Source organism: Microtus oregoni, unplaced genomic scaffold, assembly GCF_018167655.1.
Source record: "Microtus oregoni isolate MIOR12 unplaced genomic scaffold, Mior012 000088F_ref0000325, whole genome shotgun sequence".
Taxonomy (NCBI): domain Eukaryota; kingdom Metazoa; phylum Chordata; class Mammalia; order Rodentia; family Cricetidae; genus Microtus; species Microtus oregoni.
This window is the reverse complement of record NW_024544555.1, coordinates 4,355,330-4,373,241: the sequence shown is the minus strand read 5'-3', so window position 1 is coordinate 4,373,241 and position 17,912 is coordinate 4,355,330. Positions and strand designations below refer to the sequence as shown.

The 17,912-nt window shown below is 44.0% G+C and overlaps 1 protein-coding gene across 1 annotated transcript in view; it reads right to left on the bottom strand.

The window, feature by feature from the left end:
* The window catches only part of LOC121442240 (m7GpppN-mRNA hydrolase), a 38,275-nt gene extending 29,920 nt beyond the window's left edge, over positions 1–8,355 (bottom strand). The window contains exon 1 of the mRNA XM_041643704.1: positions 8,186–8,355. Within this exon, the coding sequence (XP_041499638.1) occupies positions 8,186–8,238 (53 nt within the window). The 5' untranslated portion in view covers positions 8,239–8,355. The remainder of the gene's footprint in view (positions 1–8,185) is intronic.
* Positions 8,356–17,912: the final 9,557 nt, after the last annotated feature.

The window sequence follows — 17,912 nt, the reverse complement described above, 5'->3', positions numbered from 1 at the left end:
GGGAGGAAGAGGAAGTGAGGTCAGAGACTCCACAGCTCTGCTCTCCGGAGCAGACGCCTGAGAGAGACGCCATGCCCTGCTCCCGGGATGAAGCTCGGACCCAGGATGGACTAGGCTAGAATCTCCCCGGTAAGCGCACCTTGGGGTGCTACACACAGATGATTAGGAATGGGCTAAATTAATATGTGAGAATTAGCCTAGAAGAGAATGGGCCAAGCAGTGATTAAAAGAATACAGTTTGTGTGTTGTTATTTCGGAGCATAAGCTAGCCATGTGGGCTGCCGGGTGTGGGGGACGCAGCCCTGCCGCCCCATATTACTACAGTTGGCGCCCAGACATGTGGACAGCCGAAACCCACTTAAAAAACCTGAGAAGGCTTAAAAATAAGGGAGAGAGAGTTTAACACAGATTTTTGCTGTTTGTTGGTGTCGTGCTGTAGAGAGATTTCCTGATTCAGCAACAGTAGCAGAAAAACCACTTTGTCATTTTAAATCGCAACTTCCTGGGGCTGTGCCGCCATTGCGATCTCTGTCTGGCTCCTGCGGGAGACAGAGCTTTTGAATAGAGCATTTGGAGTAAAGTGCTACGATTTGTTTGATGGCAACTTGACTCGCTGTGTTCTCGGGTCTGCTCTGCTTGCTAGAGGCAAGCGGGCACGTCATCTAAGAGAGGCTTCCTGACTCAGCTTTAGCTGCAAAAGCCTGCAGCTCATTAAGAGGTCCTGCCACGAAACACTTAAACGGTTAAAGCTGAAAGCATGCTTTTCAGTTTTCAGCCGCAGCAGGAAAAAAGCTGCTCCGTTTAAAAATGCCAGCTTTCTGGGCCATCCTGCCAGGGCAAACTCTGACTGTTTGAGGCAGGAGGGCCGGCTACCGAGAGAGGACTTGAGTGTTGTCTGTTGTAGCTCACTTGCTGGCAGGGACCTTGAAATGCCATACAGTTGTTGCAGTAAACATGGCTACAGCCAGTACCTCAGCCATGAGGCTGGAAAGCTAAGGACTGGGCTGGATCCAGCCGGCAAAGCCACGCCTTTAATCCTACTGATATTGCTTGGTAAATTAAAGATTCATGTGGTCAGAAAAAGAGAGATATACAGTAAAGAGAGATTCAAAGACAGAGAAAATTTCTGAATGGTTTACAGTGTGTTAAAAATATATGGAGACTAAAAGTTGAAGTTCTTAAAGTAAAAAACATAAAAAAAAAGGAAGAGAGTTGTTGTGTGTGGTAGCACACGCCTTTAATCCCAGTGCCTAGAAGGCAGAGACTAACAGATCTCTGTGAGTTCAAGGTGTAGTAGCAAACACCTTTAATCCTGAATGCCTGGGAGGCAGAGACAGGCGGATCTCTGAGAGTTCAAAGACAGCCTGGTCTACAGAGTTACTTCAGGTCAAAGATACAGAGAACCTGTCTCAAAAAGCAAAGAGTTAAAAGTAAAAATAAACAAAATAGAGGTTAAAACAAAGCTGCACAAAGATGGAAAATACACAGAGAATCTTGATACTGTATGCTATTATGCTCTCTTTAAATTATTTAAACGCTGAGGAAGGAGCAACAGATGCTAAAAGATATTTATTTATAAATGCTGCTGAACTAATCCAACATAGATATTTTGAATTTGAATCTAAGGATATGATACTTTGGAAAGGAGTTTCTTATTTTGTTTTCACAGAGGATGAGACGCTGTTCATTTCTTCTATTCCGATTTGGTATGATGGACCACGCCCTCCTGAAGGGTTGCAGTGAACATCTTCAGAAAATTGCTTCGCTCAACTGCCAACTGAGATGAAACTAGCACACAGGTTATACCATGAAAGACCTAATTAACGACGCCCCCATTCAGCAGGAAGCAGTTTGGAGAGAAATAACTGCGCCCATATTCCCAAAAAATGTTTATAAATGTTCTTTTACATTTAAAGGAAGATATGATATAGGTATGAATAATTTGCATTAGTATAGATTTTGCTTTATTGATAGAGATTTAAGGTCAATTTTGTTATATGTATAAGTGATTCTGATTTTGATTAAGGTATTGTGATTGTGTAGTTCATTTAAATATGTACTGTATAATTAGGAAATATAGGTTGTTAATGGATAATCATCGATAATAGTAAAGCTTGTAGTCATGTTAGTTAGATTTTCTAGATATATAGAGATATATTTTAGATAGGCATTCTTCATATTTTTCAAAGATTATAGAATATGGCGTTTTAAATGTTTTAATAACTGAGGACTTTTCATGACAATGAGACACTCTGCTCCTGGCAGCACCAATCTACTTCAAGAGGAAGATGGGCATCGAAGAGGCTCATTATGGAGTTTTGATAGCCATTTGGGCAAGAAACTGCTCTTGCCCGGACTATTGCATAAACTGGACACAGAGAACCCGCAGAGAGAGGACTACTGAACTTGCCTAAGGTGAGATGATCTTTCGGGGTTCCTGATTCATTTTGAAAGAGTCTGCGAGACATTCTGCAGGACACAACAGATAGTGACTGAACTGACTTTGAATTTTTCTGCTTTATGGAAATGTCTGCTGGATACCATGGGCCTGAAGGCTGAAGATGGATGCCCCAACGGTACAAAAGAACTTTGGGTGACTGTCCAGGCAGCGAGATGTCTTTGTCATTTCTAGAGTTTGAAGTTTCTTAGTTCTTGTTTACTTAGGTAATATTATATCTTTCTGGAGTCTTTGATGGAGTTAAGAATAGTTAGTTATAGTTATAGTTTTCCGTAGTTATGATAAAGATTATTGTAACTTTTACTTGATAACTGTTTTGTTATATGTAATTTTGCTATGTTAAAGCCTTTTTTTTTTGTTTAAACCGAAAAAGGGGAAATGATGGAGGAAGGTCATTGGCTAATAAAGGAACTGCCCTGGCCCATTTTATTGGTTAGGACATAGGTAGGTGGAGTAAACAGATCAGAACGCTGGGAGGAAGAGGAAGTGAGGTCAGAGACTCCACAGCTCTGCTCTCCGGAGCAGACGCCTGAGAGAGACGCCATGCCCTGCTCCCGGGATGAAGCTCGGACCCAGGATGGACTAGGCTAGAATCTCCCCGGTAAGCGCACCTTGGGGTGCTACACACAGATGATTAGGAATGGGCTAAATTAATATGTGAGAATTAGCCTAGAAGAGAATGGGCCAAGCAGTGATTAAAAGAATACAGTTTGTGTGTTGTTATTTCGGAGCATAAGCTAGCCATGTGGGCTGCCGGGTGTGGGGGACGCAGCCCTGCCGCCCCATATTACTACAGGTATAATTTTAGATCCTCTCACCTCTCATTCCCCAGACATTCTGGGAATCCATCTTCAGCACGTTCCTCCAGAAGCGTTAGACTGTACTGAAGTAGGTCCTCACTTCCCTCACACCTGCGCATACCTCCTACCTGCGGTCCTGACACCATCTTACACGTGACTCTGTGGATGTGTAACGGACAGAGGCTGACATTCTCCTCCTTCTTTCTGTTTTGTATTTTGAGAGGGTCTCACCCATGTAGCCCTGGCTGTCCTAGAACTCACCACGCAGACCAGGCTGGCCTCTGCCTCCCAAATGCTGGGATTAGAGGTGTCCACCACCATGCCCCACTTTCTGCCTCATTTCTAGGTACAGAGTCTCTTACTGAGGTTAGGCAATGACCTCTAGGGGCTTTTACTTTATGTGAACAAGTGCTTTGCCTATGCTACATTCACACAGTGCTCACAGATGCCAGAAGATGGCCTCAGAGTCTCTGGAGACGAAGTTATGGACAGTTATTAGTGGCCACTTGTGTGCTGAGAACTGAAACAAGCCCTCTTAACCACTGAGTCATCACTCTAGGTCCTCCCTAGCCCACTTTTGTCATTATGCCTATCTTTATGGACTGTTCTCATAAAGAACTCCTACTCCCAATCCATGCAGCTACCGCCCTTACATCATCTCCAAACATTCCATAATCTCCTCAAATAACGGCTCAACTCTTGTAGACGACTGCTAGCTCTGCCCGGCTTGAACTACCAGTGCTCATCCAGCCACTCCACTCAGATATCTAAGTAACAACTCTCTCATACAGTTCCTGTAAGCCTGGACCTATCAGCCCTCAGCCGCGACTGTGCTTCCTCAAGCACCAGGAGAGTGCAGTCTTGTCAGATGGTGGCCTCTCAAGCCAGGCTCTTGTGCCCTTCCTGCGGGCACTCTTTGATCACACAACTTCACCCTCCTGTTAGACAAAACAAAGCATCCTCAATTCTAAAAATGTACAAAGACTTCACAGACATGTGCTTTACAAGGGTGACAATAACAACTAAATAAACATTCTCAATTCCATCCAGTCAGACTGCCTATCTGTCCTGACATGTCTCCTTGACAAGAAAAATGTAAAAGGTAAAAAATAAAAATAAAATGAAATCCCACCATTTACCAATCAGTCCTTGACTACCTGGAGCCTGACTTGTGATGGTCAAAAAACCACCTGAAGCTTTACTCCTTATGACCCTTGGTGCCTCATCCCAGATAGCCAGTCACAAGAAAGAATTTTCCACTTAATAAATGAGGCAGGGTGGCGCAAACACCTATGAGGTGCAGAGGCAGCAGGATGAGGAGTACAAGCCCATCCCTAGCTACATAAAGTCTGAGGCCAGCCTAACACACGACAGCCTATCTCAAAATCCTGTGCTAACTCTCAAAAAGATAGTAAAATATCCACTTATCCATCTGGATATGGACACCACACAAATAGAACACCCAAAGTTAGTTGCTATAGAAGAATTCTAATTCCCTATCAGGAGGGATTCCTCTAAGAACCTACTCGATTTCTGTTTTTGCAGATTTTCTTAAATAAATCTGTGTCTGTTCTGGGCTGAACTTTCTCCTCACACCTCTGGCCTACTATCCTTCCCCAGCAGAGCAAGAAAGTCTACAGAAAAAGCCGATCTACAGAGCACACAGTACAACAGAGGTTTACACAAGGATAAACTAAAGAAACGAACGGGGACTGGGTTGGGTGGGGATACAAGCTCCAACTGCGCACCTATTAGAAGAGTCGCTATGCTAGCCACCAGTTCTCAACCTGTAGGTCGTGACCTCTTTGGGGTCGATTATCAGGTAGCCACATTAGGACTCACAAAGAGTAGCAAATTTACAGTTACTAGGTAGCAATGAAATAATTTTATGGTTGAGGAACTGTATGAAAGGGTCGAAGCATTAGGAAGGTTGAGAACCACTGTGCTAGAGAGAATCGCAAGCCACCAAAAGGCTAGAGAGACAGCTAGGCTTGCATGGTACAAGCCTGGAGACCTGAGTTAGATCCCTGGAACCCGCGCAAAAGTGGGAGGGTGGCAGCAACTTCACAACGCTGTCCTCCACACATGCACGGTGACAAGCAGCCAACACTGCCAATAATAATTTTTCTAAAGCTTGAGCTTTACACGTGAGCTTGAATTTTTAATATAAAAACTACAAACAAACCAATCAAAAGAGACAGATGCTAACTTGAAAACTGTTAATTTCAAAACCTGTAGTTTAAAGAAATGGTCAGCTGGCTTACTCAGTAGTTCACCCGACATCTAGCCCGAAAAACTGAACACATAACATTAGAAAGCTCAGTGTATAACACGACTTACAGAAGAAAGCAGCCTAAACACCGCTGGAACCCAGCACCTTTAACACTCACAGTTGCCTATCACACAGAATGCAATTACTCTGCGAGCAGTGGCGCATTACAACCACGACAGCTGATAGCACTTCTTCAAATGATGCAATCCCAGGTAACGTTAGCCCACATATTCCTAGCAAGGTACAGGTGTAGGGACTATGTTCAACTTTCATCCTTACTAGCCTACACAGTATCACTCACTATCCCAAACTCTTTTAAATTGTTTCAACTATAAAATGTGCATCTGTGAAAACAACAACAAGCCTTGGAAACATAGAGAAAATGAAGATCACACCCTGTAATCCCAATTTAGACTCAAAATCTTTGTTGACTTCTTCACACAATCTACACATTATATTTTCTTACCAAGTTTGGGAATACAGAAAATAAACTCCTTGTAACTTTTATGAATTCTACCATAAACCAAAAATTGTAATTCTTCCAACATCAAAGAATTACAAAAACATTCTCTAAAAAAAGAAAAAAAAATCAGATTGTCAATGCATGCAAGTGTTTTGCTTGCGCATATGTATTGTGTGTACCCTGTGCGTGCCTGGTGCCGAGTTCAGAAGAGAGAGTCAGATACCTTCCCTGAACTGGAGTTTTGGACGGTTGTGAACCATCATGTAGGTGCTGGGATTGCAGTAAATGCTAAGAGCTAATCAACTATACAATCAATCTATGTATTCTCTCATCTACTCTTGCAACGTTTAAAAAGATTGACTTTGCATTACATTCACGTGGTGTAGAAGATTTCAAATCTTGACTTTAAAAATGAGGATAAATGTGTCTCTGTAAAAATTAATCCTCAAATCTGTCTATCCAGATGAAAATGGAAATCACTGCATCTATTAAAGAGTTGTTTCAATAAACCAGGACACACCAGCGAACACTTCACAAGCCTATTTCTTTTCTTAAAATTAAATATGTGTGGAGGGCTAGAGAGATGACTCAGAGAGACTACTGCTCTAGCAGAGGATGCTGGTTTAGCTTCCAGCACCCACTACCAGTTGCTCACAATGGCCTTTAACCCCAACTTCAGGTATCAGGCACCCTCTTCTGGCCTATGCAGACACCTACATACATGTGCCCCTTCCCCCTTCAGACACGTAATTATAAATAAAACAAATCTTTAAAAATGTTTTTTAAACCAAACAGCTAGAATGTGGCACAAACACCGAATTTCACTTTCAAGCACAGATACAGCGACTAGAAGTGAATACACAGCCAGCATTCACATCTAAACTATTCCACAGTTCAAAACCACAGCGACGACTTGGTAACAGTGTACCAGGAACTTTACTTCGACAAAGAAGAAGGAAGTACTGTGAACACGGTTTGGGCTGGGTGCAAGAACTGCTGGCAAGAACACAGACACGCAGGGGGTGAGAATGTCCTTATATTTAGAAGAAGCAAGAGATCAAAGAGGAGAGACTCTTGGATTTCTCCCTTTCGTTCTCAACGATAAATCCGGGGAAATTCTTGAAAAGAATAATTCTCTACAGAAATTGTCACAGGTGCCGGGCGATGGTGGTGCACGCCTTTAATCCCAGCACTCGGGAGGCAGAGGCAGGCGGATCTCTGTGAGTTCGAGACCAGCCTGGTCTACAGAACTAGTTCCAGGACAGGCTCCAAAGCCACAGAGAAACCCTGTCTCGAAAAACAAAAAAAAACAAAAAACAAAAAAAGAGCTAGTTCTGGGACAGGCACCAAAGCTACAGAGAAACCCTGTCTCGAACCCCCCCCCCCCAAAAAAAAAAATTGTCACGGACAAGCATGCAGAGGAGAAAGTTTAAGTTCGGAAATAGCTCCCTGTGTAGATCCAGGTACCTGAGATCATAAAACTGGAATTTAAACAGTGGGCTCTACCTCCAGAATCAGAGAAAAGAAGTGAGGGGGAAAAAACCCACAGGTCAAAGTCAGTGGAAAAAACAAAACAAAACAGAACAACAACAACAAAATCCCCACACAGTTCCAAGAAGGAATTGGGCCGAAAACCGCTAGGGATTCAGATTTGGGCTAAGGAGATTCACCTGCAGGAAAAAGCAGACTAGTACAAGTAGCAATGAGGGATTCCAGTGCCCCAGGGTGGAGAGAAAGAGAAACAGAAAGAGTTCGGAGACAGAAGGGGCGTCAGACACCAGCAAGCTGGGCGGGAGTGTAAAGAGGGACCCGGGAACGGAGGGGAGAGCCGAGGCCGGGACCGCAAAGGACCCGGGGGCAGAAGAGAGCGAGGCCCGGGTCACAAAGCGGGACCCAGTGTGGGGGACAGAATCGAGGCGGGGGTGCAAAGGACCCGGGGACTGAGGAAGAGCTGAGACCGGGGGAGCAAAGCAGGACCCGGTAACAGGGGAGAACCAAGGACGGGGTCAACGAGGGGCCCGGGGCCAAGGAGGGAGAGCCGAGGCCCGGGCTCAGAGCTGAGACCTGGAACTGGTGGAGTGCCGAGGCTGGGGCGCAAAGTGGGACTCGGGAATGAGGAGGGGAAGGGAGGACCCAGGCCGGGGCCGCTGCTAGGTTGAGGGCAAGCGGAGGCGGAGGTGAGCCGCCGGTACCTGCAGAGATCGTCCAGGACGCTGCCGGGAATCTCCAAGCGTTTGGTCTCCATGATGAGGACCCGCAGCAGGCGCAGCGCATCCCGGCTCCGCGCAGCCTGCACGGTAGAGCGGCACACAGACCCGGGCCCGCGGACACTGGAACCCTCCGCCCGGACCCCGAGGCTGGGCCGAGGCGAGGGGCGGAACCCTGGGGCCACGCCCCCTCCGCGGGAACGGCCCAGTGGGAAGCTGGGGAACGCGCGCCTGCGCGCGCCTCACCAATGAGACGTTTGTTTATTGGTCCGTGGGCTCCAATCAGGCTTCAGGCTGCTCAGTTCCTGCTCAGAAGACCAACTTCCCGCCGCCTTTGACTGAGCGCACGCGGGTGTGTTTGCGCCTGCGTGTCCTGGGCGCCTTCTACTGTGCTCGGGAAGTTTCGAGTTCCTGTTCTCAGACACCTCCGCTCCACAAACGCCCCAGCCGCTCGGGCTTGGTCACAGTGGCTCCAACCTTATCAGAACCGACTGAACAGGCACTCGTTTCTATGGCGACGAATCCTAGAGCACCCCTTCATTAGACAAGCGATTTCCCGCGATTGCGGTCACCAAGTACTCTCCACAGGTTTCATTACTTCTAGGCCAAATGCCGTGCCCCTCGTTTATTCTCCCAAGTGCCCCTTTCCTGTGATGCTTTACTTTTGCGTCATCGATGGGACATTTTCCCATCCTTCAGAGGCAAGAAAGAATATATTTTTAAAGTTTTCCTTCTCCTACTCTATTATCCCTTTCAGCTGCCTTTGGTATTACATTGGTTTCTGGTTACCATATTAGTTACCTTGATTATATACTCACTTAAGAATAAAGTCAGAGTCTAGTGCTATAAAAGCTCTTAGCACAAGGGGAATTGTTTTCTAACAGATTGATCTAGACAGTAATTGACTTTGTTGTGTGTTTGTGTGCCTGCGCGTGTGCGTGCGTTTTCAGATAAATTTTATTGAGAATTTTACTAATGTATATACTGTATTCCAGCCAAATCCACCTCCCATTCTGTCTCTTCCAAATTAACCCCCTACATTTCCTTTCCAACTTCTCTGGTCCTCTTTCGCCTACACACATCCACTGAGTCCATTTAATGCTGCCTGTATGGGCACGAACTGGAGCGTGTGTATTCTTTTCCGGGCGGCATCCCTGGAGGAAACTTACTCTCCCTTCCTTCTACAGCCCTCCATTGTCAATGGCTTCTTAGCTAAGGGTGGGATTTTCTAACCCCCTACCCAAGCTGTGATTTCAGCCAACTCTATCTTGCACAGGTCTTGTGACTCAAGTCATAGTCACAGCGAGTCCACGTGTCCAATTTCCCTGATCTATTCAGAAAATAGTGTTTCACTGCAAACAGTCACTACTTCCAGCTCTTCCTGACTCTTGATTTTTGGTTTTTAGACCTAATTGGTAAGCACGAGCGAATAGTTAAGGATCATAGAAATCTAGTACAACAGACGGGAACCTATTTAACAGGAAAATGGAGCCTAGAGCAATCACGAAGCAGCAAAGAAATGTTCAAAGCATATTATTCCTTCCTTCTGACTGAACAAATTCCCCAAGGGGAAAAATGCTCCCAGGCTCAAAATAATTCTGAGAATAAAGGGGGGAAAGATGGACTGGAATAGTCTGTTCTCTTTTTTCAGTCCTCTCCTAGGACCTCACAAGTCTTAGATGTCATAGGAAGCAGGCCTTGGGAAAGGAGTTGAGTTCAGGCAGTGTGATGGCAGCAAGCCTAGGAAACAGGTAACAGAACAAGGAGGCAAGTGAAGGATGCTAACACAGGCATGAAAGGTTGATCATCCAGAAAAGGATGAGGGTGACTGGAACTTGATCTTTTTACTGAGAAACTCTGGAAACCAGTGTAAACTCAAGAGTTATTCCACTGAAGAGAGATATAGTGGTCTGAATGAGAACGGCCTCCATAGGCTCATATATTTTAATGCTCGGTCCTCTTTGGGAAGGATTAGAATGTGTAGCCTTGGTGGATGAGGTGTGTCAATGGAGATGGACTTTGAACTTTCAAAAGTCCTCACCATTCCCAGTTCATTCTCTCTCTCTCTCTCTCTCTCCCTCCCTCCCTCCCCTCTCTCCCCCCCCCCTCTCTTTCTCTCTCTCTCTGCATTGTGGTTGTTGTCTCCACATGTAAGCTCTGCTTTATGGCCCCAGTGACATGACTTCCTGTCTGCTGCCATGCACCAGGATGATCATGGATTTGCCCTCTGAAACTGTAAGCCCAATACACATTCTTCCATAAGTAGTCTTGGCCACAGTGTCTCTTCACAGAAATAGAAAAGTAATTAAGACATGGAATTTTATATACAAAACTGCATCGTCAGTAGAGTGTTGCTCCTAGACCTGTGACCTGCCTGCCACATAGCAAGGTGTGCTCTGGTGGCCAAAAGGAGCCCCCAGGCAAAGGAATGCAGGCGCTACCATTAGGAAATCCGACCAATCGAGCATATAGATGGTAAAGACCGAGGTGACACCCTTCAGTTGGGCTATTTTCCTGTATGCACATTCTGTTTGTCTTGACTGTCATTGCAAGGACTAAGGAAAAACCTTAGCGGGTTTTATTCCTCAGTTATCCCATTTTAGACTTCAAATCTAGTTTTAGAGCACCCTAAATCATGGCAGTGAACAGGATTATAAAGCCAAATGATGTTGATCCTTGTGGACCAGTGGTATAGGAACAAAGAATTTAGCACCCCCTGCTGGAACACTGAAGGAAGTCTTCCTACGGTATTTTTGTAGTGTATCATTTTAGGTGCGGATGTACACCACCTTTGGGGCTCTAGGGCCTAGGAAGACCCTAACTCTCACACAGTGTGAATCTTATCTTCTTCAATAAAGTCCTGAGGATGTTTGTTCTCACGCATCTTGGTAGGCATTTTTCTGTCTATGTCTGTGCTCTGCCTTCTCACCCACAGGTCTCTCAGAGCTAGACTGGTGCATAGTAGACAGTTCTCTGAGCTATAAATCCCAAGAACTCGAAGCCTCACTCTGTTCTTCATGGCACCTGGATTGATGAATACAAATGAACTGAAACATGGTGCTGAGGGAAAAGGGGATGCTGCGATTCTTAAATTGTATTACTAATTTGTTTTTATTTAATTTGGCTGGTGAAAACCTTTACAGTTTTAAAATTCACTATTTAATTGAATCTTTATAACTACAAGAATAGGTGGATCAGAAGTAAGCTTGTAAAAATTAAAAGACATGAAGTGGATAAGGGCACTTGTTACTCTTTCAGTAGGACCAAAGTTCGTCCCAGACAGGTGATGGACAGTTCACAACTTCCTGTAACTATAGCTCTAGGCAATCTGAGTGCCTCTTTTGGCCTCTGCAGGCACCTGTATGTTGGGACCATTTGGAGTCCTGGCCTCCAGCTGCTCTTCCTTGCTAGTGATCTTTACTTTCCTTCTGATTCGAGTTACTGAAAGCTGTGTCAAAGTTGTTTAACAGCTCTGCTTCACGAGCACGTGTTGCCTTGGCCTTGAGGATCAGAGGATAAGGTTTTCACCTGTTGGCCCACCTGACTGTGTTGGCTATATAAGCCTCCGTGGTGCTATTGAATAAAGGGCTTCTTACCATCGACTAGAGGTCCATGTCTCTGTCTCTCTGTGTGTGTCTTTGTATGCTTCAACCTCCAGCCCCTTGCCTGAAGCTCGTGGTAGCGCATAGAGCACAGACAGGCGTTGTGCGCTGCACTGCACACACGTGTACATGCATGCACACCCACAAATAAAAAGTAACTAAATGCTAAATGACATGTATTTTAGAGTTTGACAAGATCTTGTTTTGTTGTGAGTTAGATTTTAAAAGAAGGTTTTGCTATAAGTTACTGTACAGGCATTAAAAATTATTGTGTGTCATTCTCCCTATAACAGAATTTCTGCTGCAAATTCAGGAAAACTGAATTCTAGTCCTATTTAGCTACCAGGCTCTCACAGTCTCCCTGAGGGCATTTTCCTAACAACCATTAATACCTCCTAATAGGACACCTTCTTAAAGGTTCCCCTATTTCCTAGTAGTGGCATTTTGGAGACCAAGTCTTTAGCAGATGACTTTTGAAGAGACACTCCATATTTGAACTATAATATAAAAGTAACATATAAATTGTAAAAATACCAGGCTGAGGGTGTTTATGGCACTGTTGTAGAATACTTGCCTAGTACTGAAAGTTCCTGGTGTTGATTCTTAGAATGCAATACAGTGAAATGTAAAATAAATACCCGTGTTAAATAAAGGCATATGCATAAGCATGTTTTCATAAACAAATGTAAGACTCTCTCATGTTCGTTCATCTGCCCCTTCTTCCTCCTAGCCCTCTTACCCCCAGGCACTGATGTGTGGCTCAGAATGAAAGCAGTCAATGGAACAAATGCAAAAGCAGAAAAGTGCTTAGCTACTCATAAAACAAAAACAAAACAAAAAATGCTTCTTTTATGTGAAGGAAAAACATCAGGAAAAATTATATTTAAGGATTTTTTTTAAAGTGACAATGCCATTTGTTTCAGTTTTTTTTTAAAAAAGAAAACAAACTAGCTTTTTTCATTTTACATATCAATTCCAGTTCCCACTCCCTTCCCTTTTATGCCCCTTCCCACCCACTCCTCAGAGAGGGTGAGGCACATTGCTTTGGGGAAGGTCCAAGGCCCTCCCTACTATATCATGGCTGAGCAAGGAGAATGGGTTCCCCAAAAGCCAGCACAAGCAGTAGGAATAATTCTACTGTCACCCACATTCAGAGGGTCTAGTTTGGATCAATGCTGGTTCCTTCCCTGTCCAGCTGGAGTTGGTGAGCTCCCATTAGCTCAGGTAGACTGTTTTAGTGGGTGTCCCTATCATGGTCTTAACCTCTTTGCTCACATTCTCACTCCTCTCCCTCTGGACTTTGGGAACTCAGCCCAGTGATCTGCTGCAGGCCTTTGCCTCTGTTTCCATCAGTTGGTGGAGAAAGGTTCTATGGTGACATTTAAGATATTCATCAGTCTGGCTACAGGGCAAGGCCAGTTTGGGCACCCTCTCCTTTGTTGCTTAGGGTCTTAGCTGGGGTCATCCTTGTGGATTCCTGGGAATTTCTCTACTGCCAGGTTTCTTGCCAGCCCCATAATGGCTCCCTCAATCAAGATATCTCTTTCCTTGCTCTCCATCTCTGTCCTTCCTCCATCTGGACTGTCCCCTTCCCTCAAATTCTCCTCCCTTTTCCCCTTCTCCTCTCCTCTTTCTCTTCATCTTCCACCCTCCTTTCTCCCCCACCCCCATGGTCCCAATTTTGTCAGGTGATCTTGTCTATTTCTCCTTCCCTGGGGGATCTATATATGTTTCTCTTAGGGTTCACCTTGTTACTTACCACACTTGGTCATATACCCAAAGGATGCTCAATCATGCTACAAGAACATTTGTTCAACTATGTTCATAGCAGCATTATTTGTAATAGCCAGAACCTGGAAACTACCTATATGTCCCTCACCCAAAGAATAGATACAGAAAATGTGGTACTTTACACAATGGAGTACAACTCAGCAGTAAAAAACAATGACAGCTTGAAATTTGCTTGCAAATAGATGGATCTAGACAAAACCATCCTGAGAAAGGTAACTCAGAAAGATGAACATGGTATGTACTCACTCATAAGTGGATATTAGCTGTAAAGAAAAGAATAACAAGCCTAGAGTCCACGGCCCTAGAGAAGCTAAGTAACAAGGTGAACCCTAAGACAATACCATTTTAAAACTGGAAATCCAATCTCTATGACAGTTCTTATTCTCTTATAAGTGTCTTCTTATTGACTGTGTAAAGTCTCAGAAACTAAGTTACTTACACTATTATATTAAATCTCTGAGTGAATTTTGTTGTTGACTTAGGATCCTAGATATAATCTGTTTTGTCCTTAACCATTAGCTTTTTAACTAGGAAAAGAGGTTGTCATATTGTACCTCATAGTGAAGTCTTTAGAAGAATTCCCACTTAATAACAGCGAAAAAAACAAGAAATACTCTTCAAACCACTGAGTGCTGAGATAATCAGCCGGGTTTGCCATAACTGAGCATGCTGACACTTCTCCATGCAGAGGCCTCTCCTGCATAGATAGCTACCAAAGGAAACCGAGTCTTTTTCAGCTGGTACCAGCAGAGGGCGCTTGGTCTGTTTTACATTTCCAAACTAGACTCTTTTCTTGATGATTCTAATGCTACAAACATTTGATCAGGATATAAGACTTAACAAGTCAATATATTTATTAAAAATTTACCGTTTAAAAATTAAAAATTTACTGGCTCAGGAGCCAATCCAAGATGTACACTGCCCACATTGTCTTATCTTGTTTAATTAAACATTTTTATGTGTTTGGGTGTTTTGCCTTCATGTGTGTCTAGTACATGCATGGTGCCCACTTAGGCCAGGAGAGGGCATCAGATCCCCTGGAACTGGAGATACAGAGGATTGTGAACCACGATGTGGGTTCTGGGAATTGAACCTGGGTCCTCTACAAGAACAGCCAGTGCTCTTAACTGCTGAGTTGCCTCTCCAGCTTTTATTTGTTATGTTTTATTTGTCTCATCTAATCTGCAAGAACTGAAAGAGTTTCTCTGCATTTTCTACTCTATAGTGTTTTTTTAAATCACAAAAATAATTTTATAAATGGTTATTAATGTCCCCTTTTCGACTAATATATTCTAGATATTGTAATTTGAACACACATCTATCTACTTATCTCATTTTTTATTGGATGGGTAGCATATTGCTATTAGAGGGTCTTGGTTTTATGCAGTTATAGCAAGCACCATCAAAATAGTGACCTAATACAAAATAAGATCACTTTTTGTGCCGGTGAACTACATTGTACTCCATGTGGTGTCTGAGTGGTTAGGCTGCCCGCATCTCATTATCCTTCTGTTCTGATATGTTTCTACAAATGCTGAAGTAGAAGAGAGACTCTATATGGGCTCCTAAAATGCTTCCTAAATTTCCAGAGCAAATTGTAATTGTATTGACATGACAAACACATGTCATGTGTGTGTGTGTATGTGTGTGTATGATGTATATGTATGTGTATATGTGTGTATATATATCATGCTCAGAAGAAAAGGAAAAGCCAGTGGTTGGCTGAGGCAAGAGGATCTTTTAACTATGGAAGCCTGGACCGCACAGTAAAGCCTTGTTTGAGAAAGTCAGCAGTTTGCAAGGATGAAACTCAGAGTCACACACATGCCAGGCAAGTGCTTTGTCCTTGAGCTACATCCCTAGCTGTTTACAAGTGTGTACTTACTGATTGGATCTCATCGTGCTGCCAAGGTTTTTTTTTCTGAATCCTGGGCTGAAACTACCCTCTTGTCAAGTAGTTGATGTAAGGGGATGGAAGGAGTGGGCCGGTGGCTGTCCAGGGCATTACCAGGTGCCCTCGTTGGCAGGAACAACAAAAACAAAATGGACATCCGGGAAATACAGCAGTTCAAACCCCAGGGAAAGAAAAAGTAGTAAGTTTATACATGCAGGAGGGAGAAACCCTAAGGCCGGATGTCCTGGGTATTTTACAATGCTACTGGGTCCTCCCCCTTTTCCTATTTTTCCTGTCTAGACACCTGGCCCTGTGTCTTCTTGCCAGTTTCATCTCACAGAATCTTCTATGAGAAGCGACCATCTCAGAAAGCCTGCTTTTACCTCCTGCTTTACCTGTTTCTCTAACTCTGTCTCACGGAGACTACAGGAGCAGGCTAGTGATTATTTGAATTGTGTGTGTGTGTGTGTTTGTGTGTGTGCACGAGTGTGTCTGTATACTTAATTTTTGCTCATGTGTCTGTGTGTGTCCTTACAGTGTAAATTTCAAGAAACGGATTGTAAACTCGAAAGGCAAATATACCCACAGTTTTGATGGATATTAACCTTAGTGTGAGAACCTTCAGTTCATTGGCCAAATGATTCATAAATTAAGTAGCTGTAAAACCCAGCGCTGAAGCTTCGTAGAAGCTTATCTTTCTCAGACTGGAACAACAATGCAGCATGAGTAAGACCTTACTTTTAAATATTTAAAATTTCCTGAGGATGCCTATGTGTTTGTCTTTGGATTCACCTTATTTAGCTTCTCTAGGAACATGAATTATAGGCTCAATGTCCTTTATTTATGGCTAGAAACCAAATATGAGTGAGTACATCCCCTAACCTTCATCAGGCGATGAAAGGAGACAGAGACAGAGACCCACATGGGAGCACCGGACAGAAATCTCAAGGTCCAAATCAGGAGCAGAAGGAGACGGAGCACGAGCAAGGAACTCAGGACCACGAGGGGTGCACCCCCACACTAAGACAATGGGGATGTTCTATTGGGATCTCACCAAGGCCAGCTGGCCTAGGTCTGAAAAAGCATGGGATAAATCCGGACTAGCTGAACATAGCGGACAATGAGGAATACTGAGAATTCAAGAACAATTGCAGTGGGTTTTTGATCCTACTGCACGTACTGGCTTTGTGGGAGCCTAGGCAGTTTGAATGCTCACCTTACGAGACCTGGATAGAGGTGGGCAGTCCTTGGGCTTCCCACAGGTCAGGGAACCCTGATTGCTCTTCGAGCAGATGGGGGGGGGGGACTTGATCGGGGGAGGGGGAGGGAAATGGGAAGCGGTTGTGGGGACGAGGCAGAAATCCTTAATAAATAAATAAATTAAAAAAATAAAAAAAACTAAGGTAATCAAGACTGAAAAGCTAAAGAAAAAAAAATATTTAAAATTTTTATTTTACTTTATGAGTGTGACTGTTTTGCCTGCACATGTGGACATGTGTCAAGTGCGTGCAGTGCCCGGAGAGGACAGAAGAGGGCGTCAGATCCCCTGAAACTGGAGTTACAGACAGTTTTGAGCTGCCATGTGGGTGCTGGGAACCGAACCCAGGTCAGCTGCAATGGCTGCAAGCACTCGAAACAGTTGAGCTATCTCTTCAGCTTCAAGCATGAAGAAAGTGTTGCTTTCAAATTTTGCTGGTACAGCATAGCACAGTCTCCTCATTTTACAACCCTAGCACCTCATGATGCTTTGCCAAGCGCTGCTACGGCTTGCCCCTATCTGCATGTTTCCAAGCCCTTGTGATTTAAACACACAAGTTTGTCCCGACTGTTCTTCCCTAGTGGTCCATTTATAAATTAGATTTTAAGTCCTTTGAAAGTACAGAAGATGCTTTCAGTTCATTTCACACATTTTACGGGAACTTGCAAACACGACATTCGGCAATGTACAACAGTTGATTGATTAATTCTAGCCATGCAAACTTGACCTGGGTCTTCTTAGATACAAGGACAAAGAATACCCAGAGAAAGCAGCATGTGATTCCCAGCTACCAGCTTTCTTAGATGATAAAGATCATTGCTTTGTTGATAGACCTGCCCCATCCTATCAATAAAACTAATAGCATTCATCTATGCATGCAGTTCTAGGGACTTCAGATTATTTTCATAGAACTTCATGCATTTAGCTTTACATTTATAGAATATGCTTCCCACTTTATAAGAATGCTATAATGTGCATTTAAAAATATTAGAGTCCAGCCGGGCGGTGGTGGCACATGCCTTTAATCCCAGCACTCGGGAGGCAGAGGCAGGCGAATCTCTGTGAGTTCGAGACCAGCCTGGTCTACAGAGCTAGTTCCAGGACAGGCTCCAAAGCCGCAGAGAAACCCTGTCTCGAAAAAACAAAAACAAAAACAAAAAACAAAAA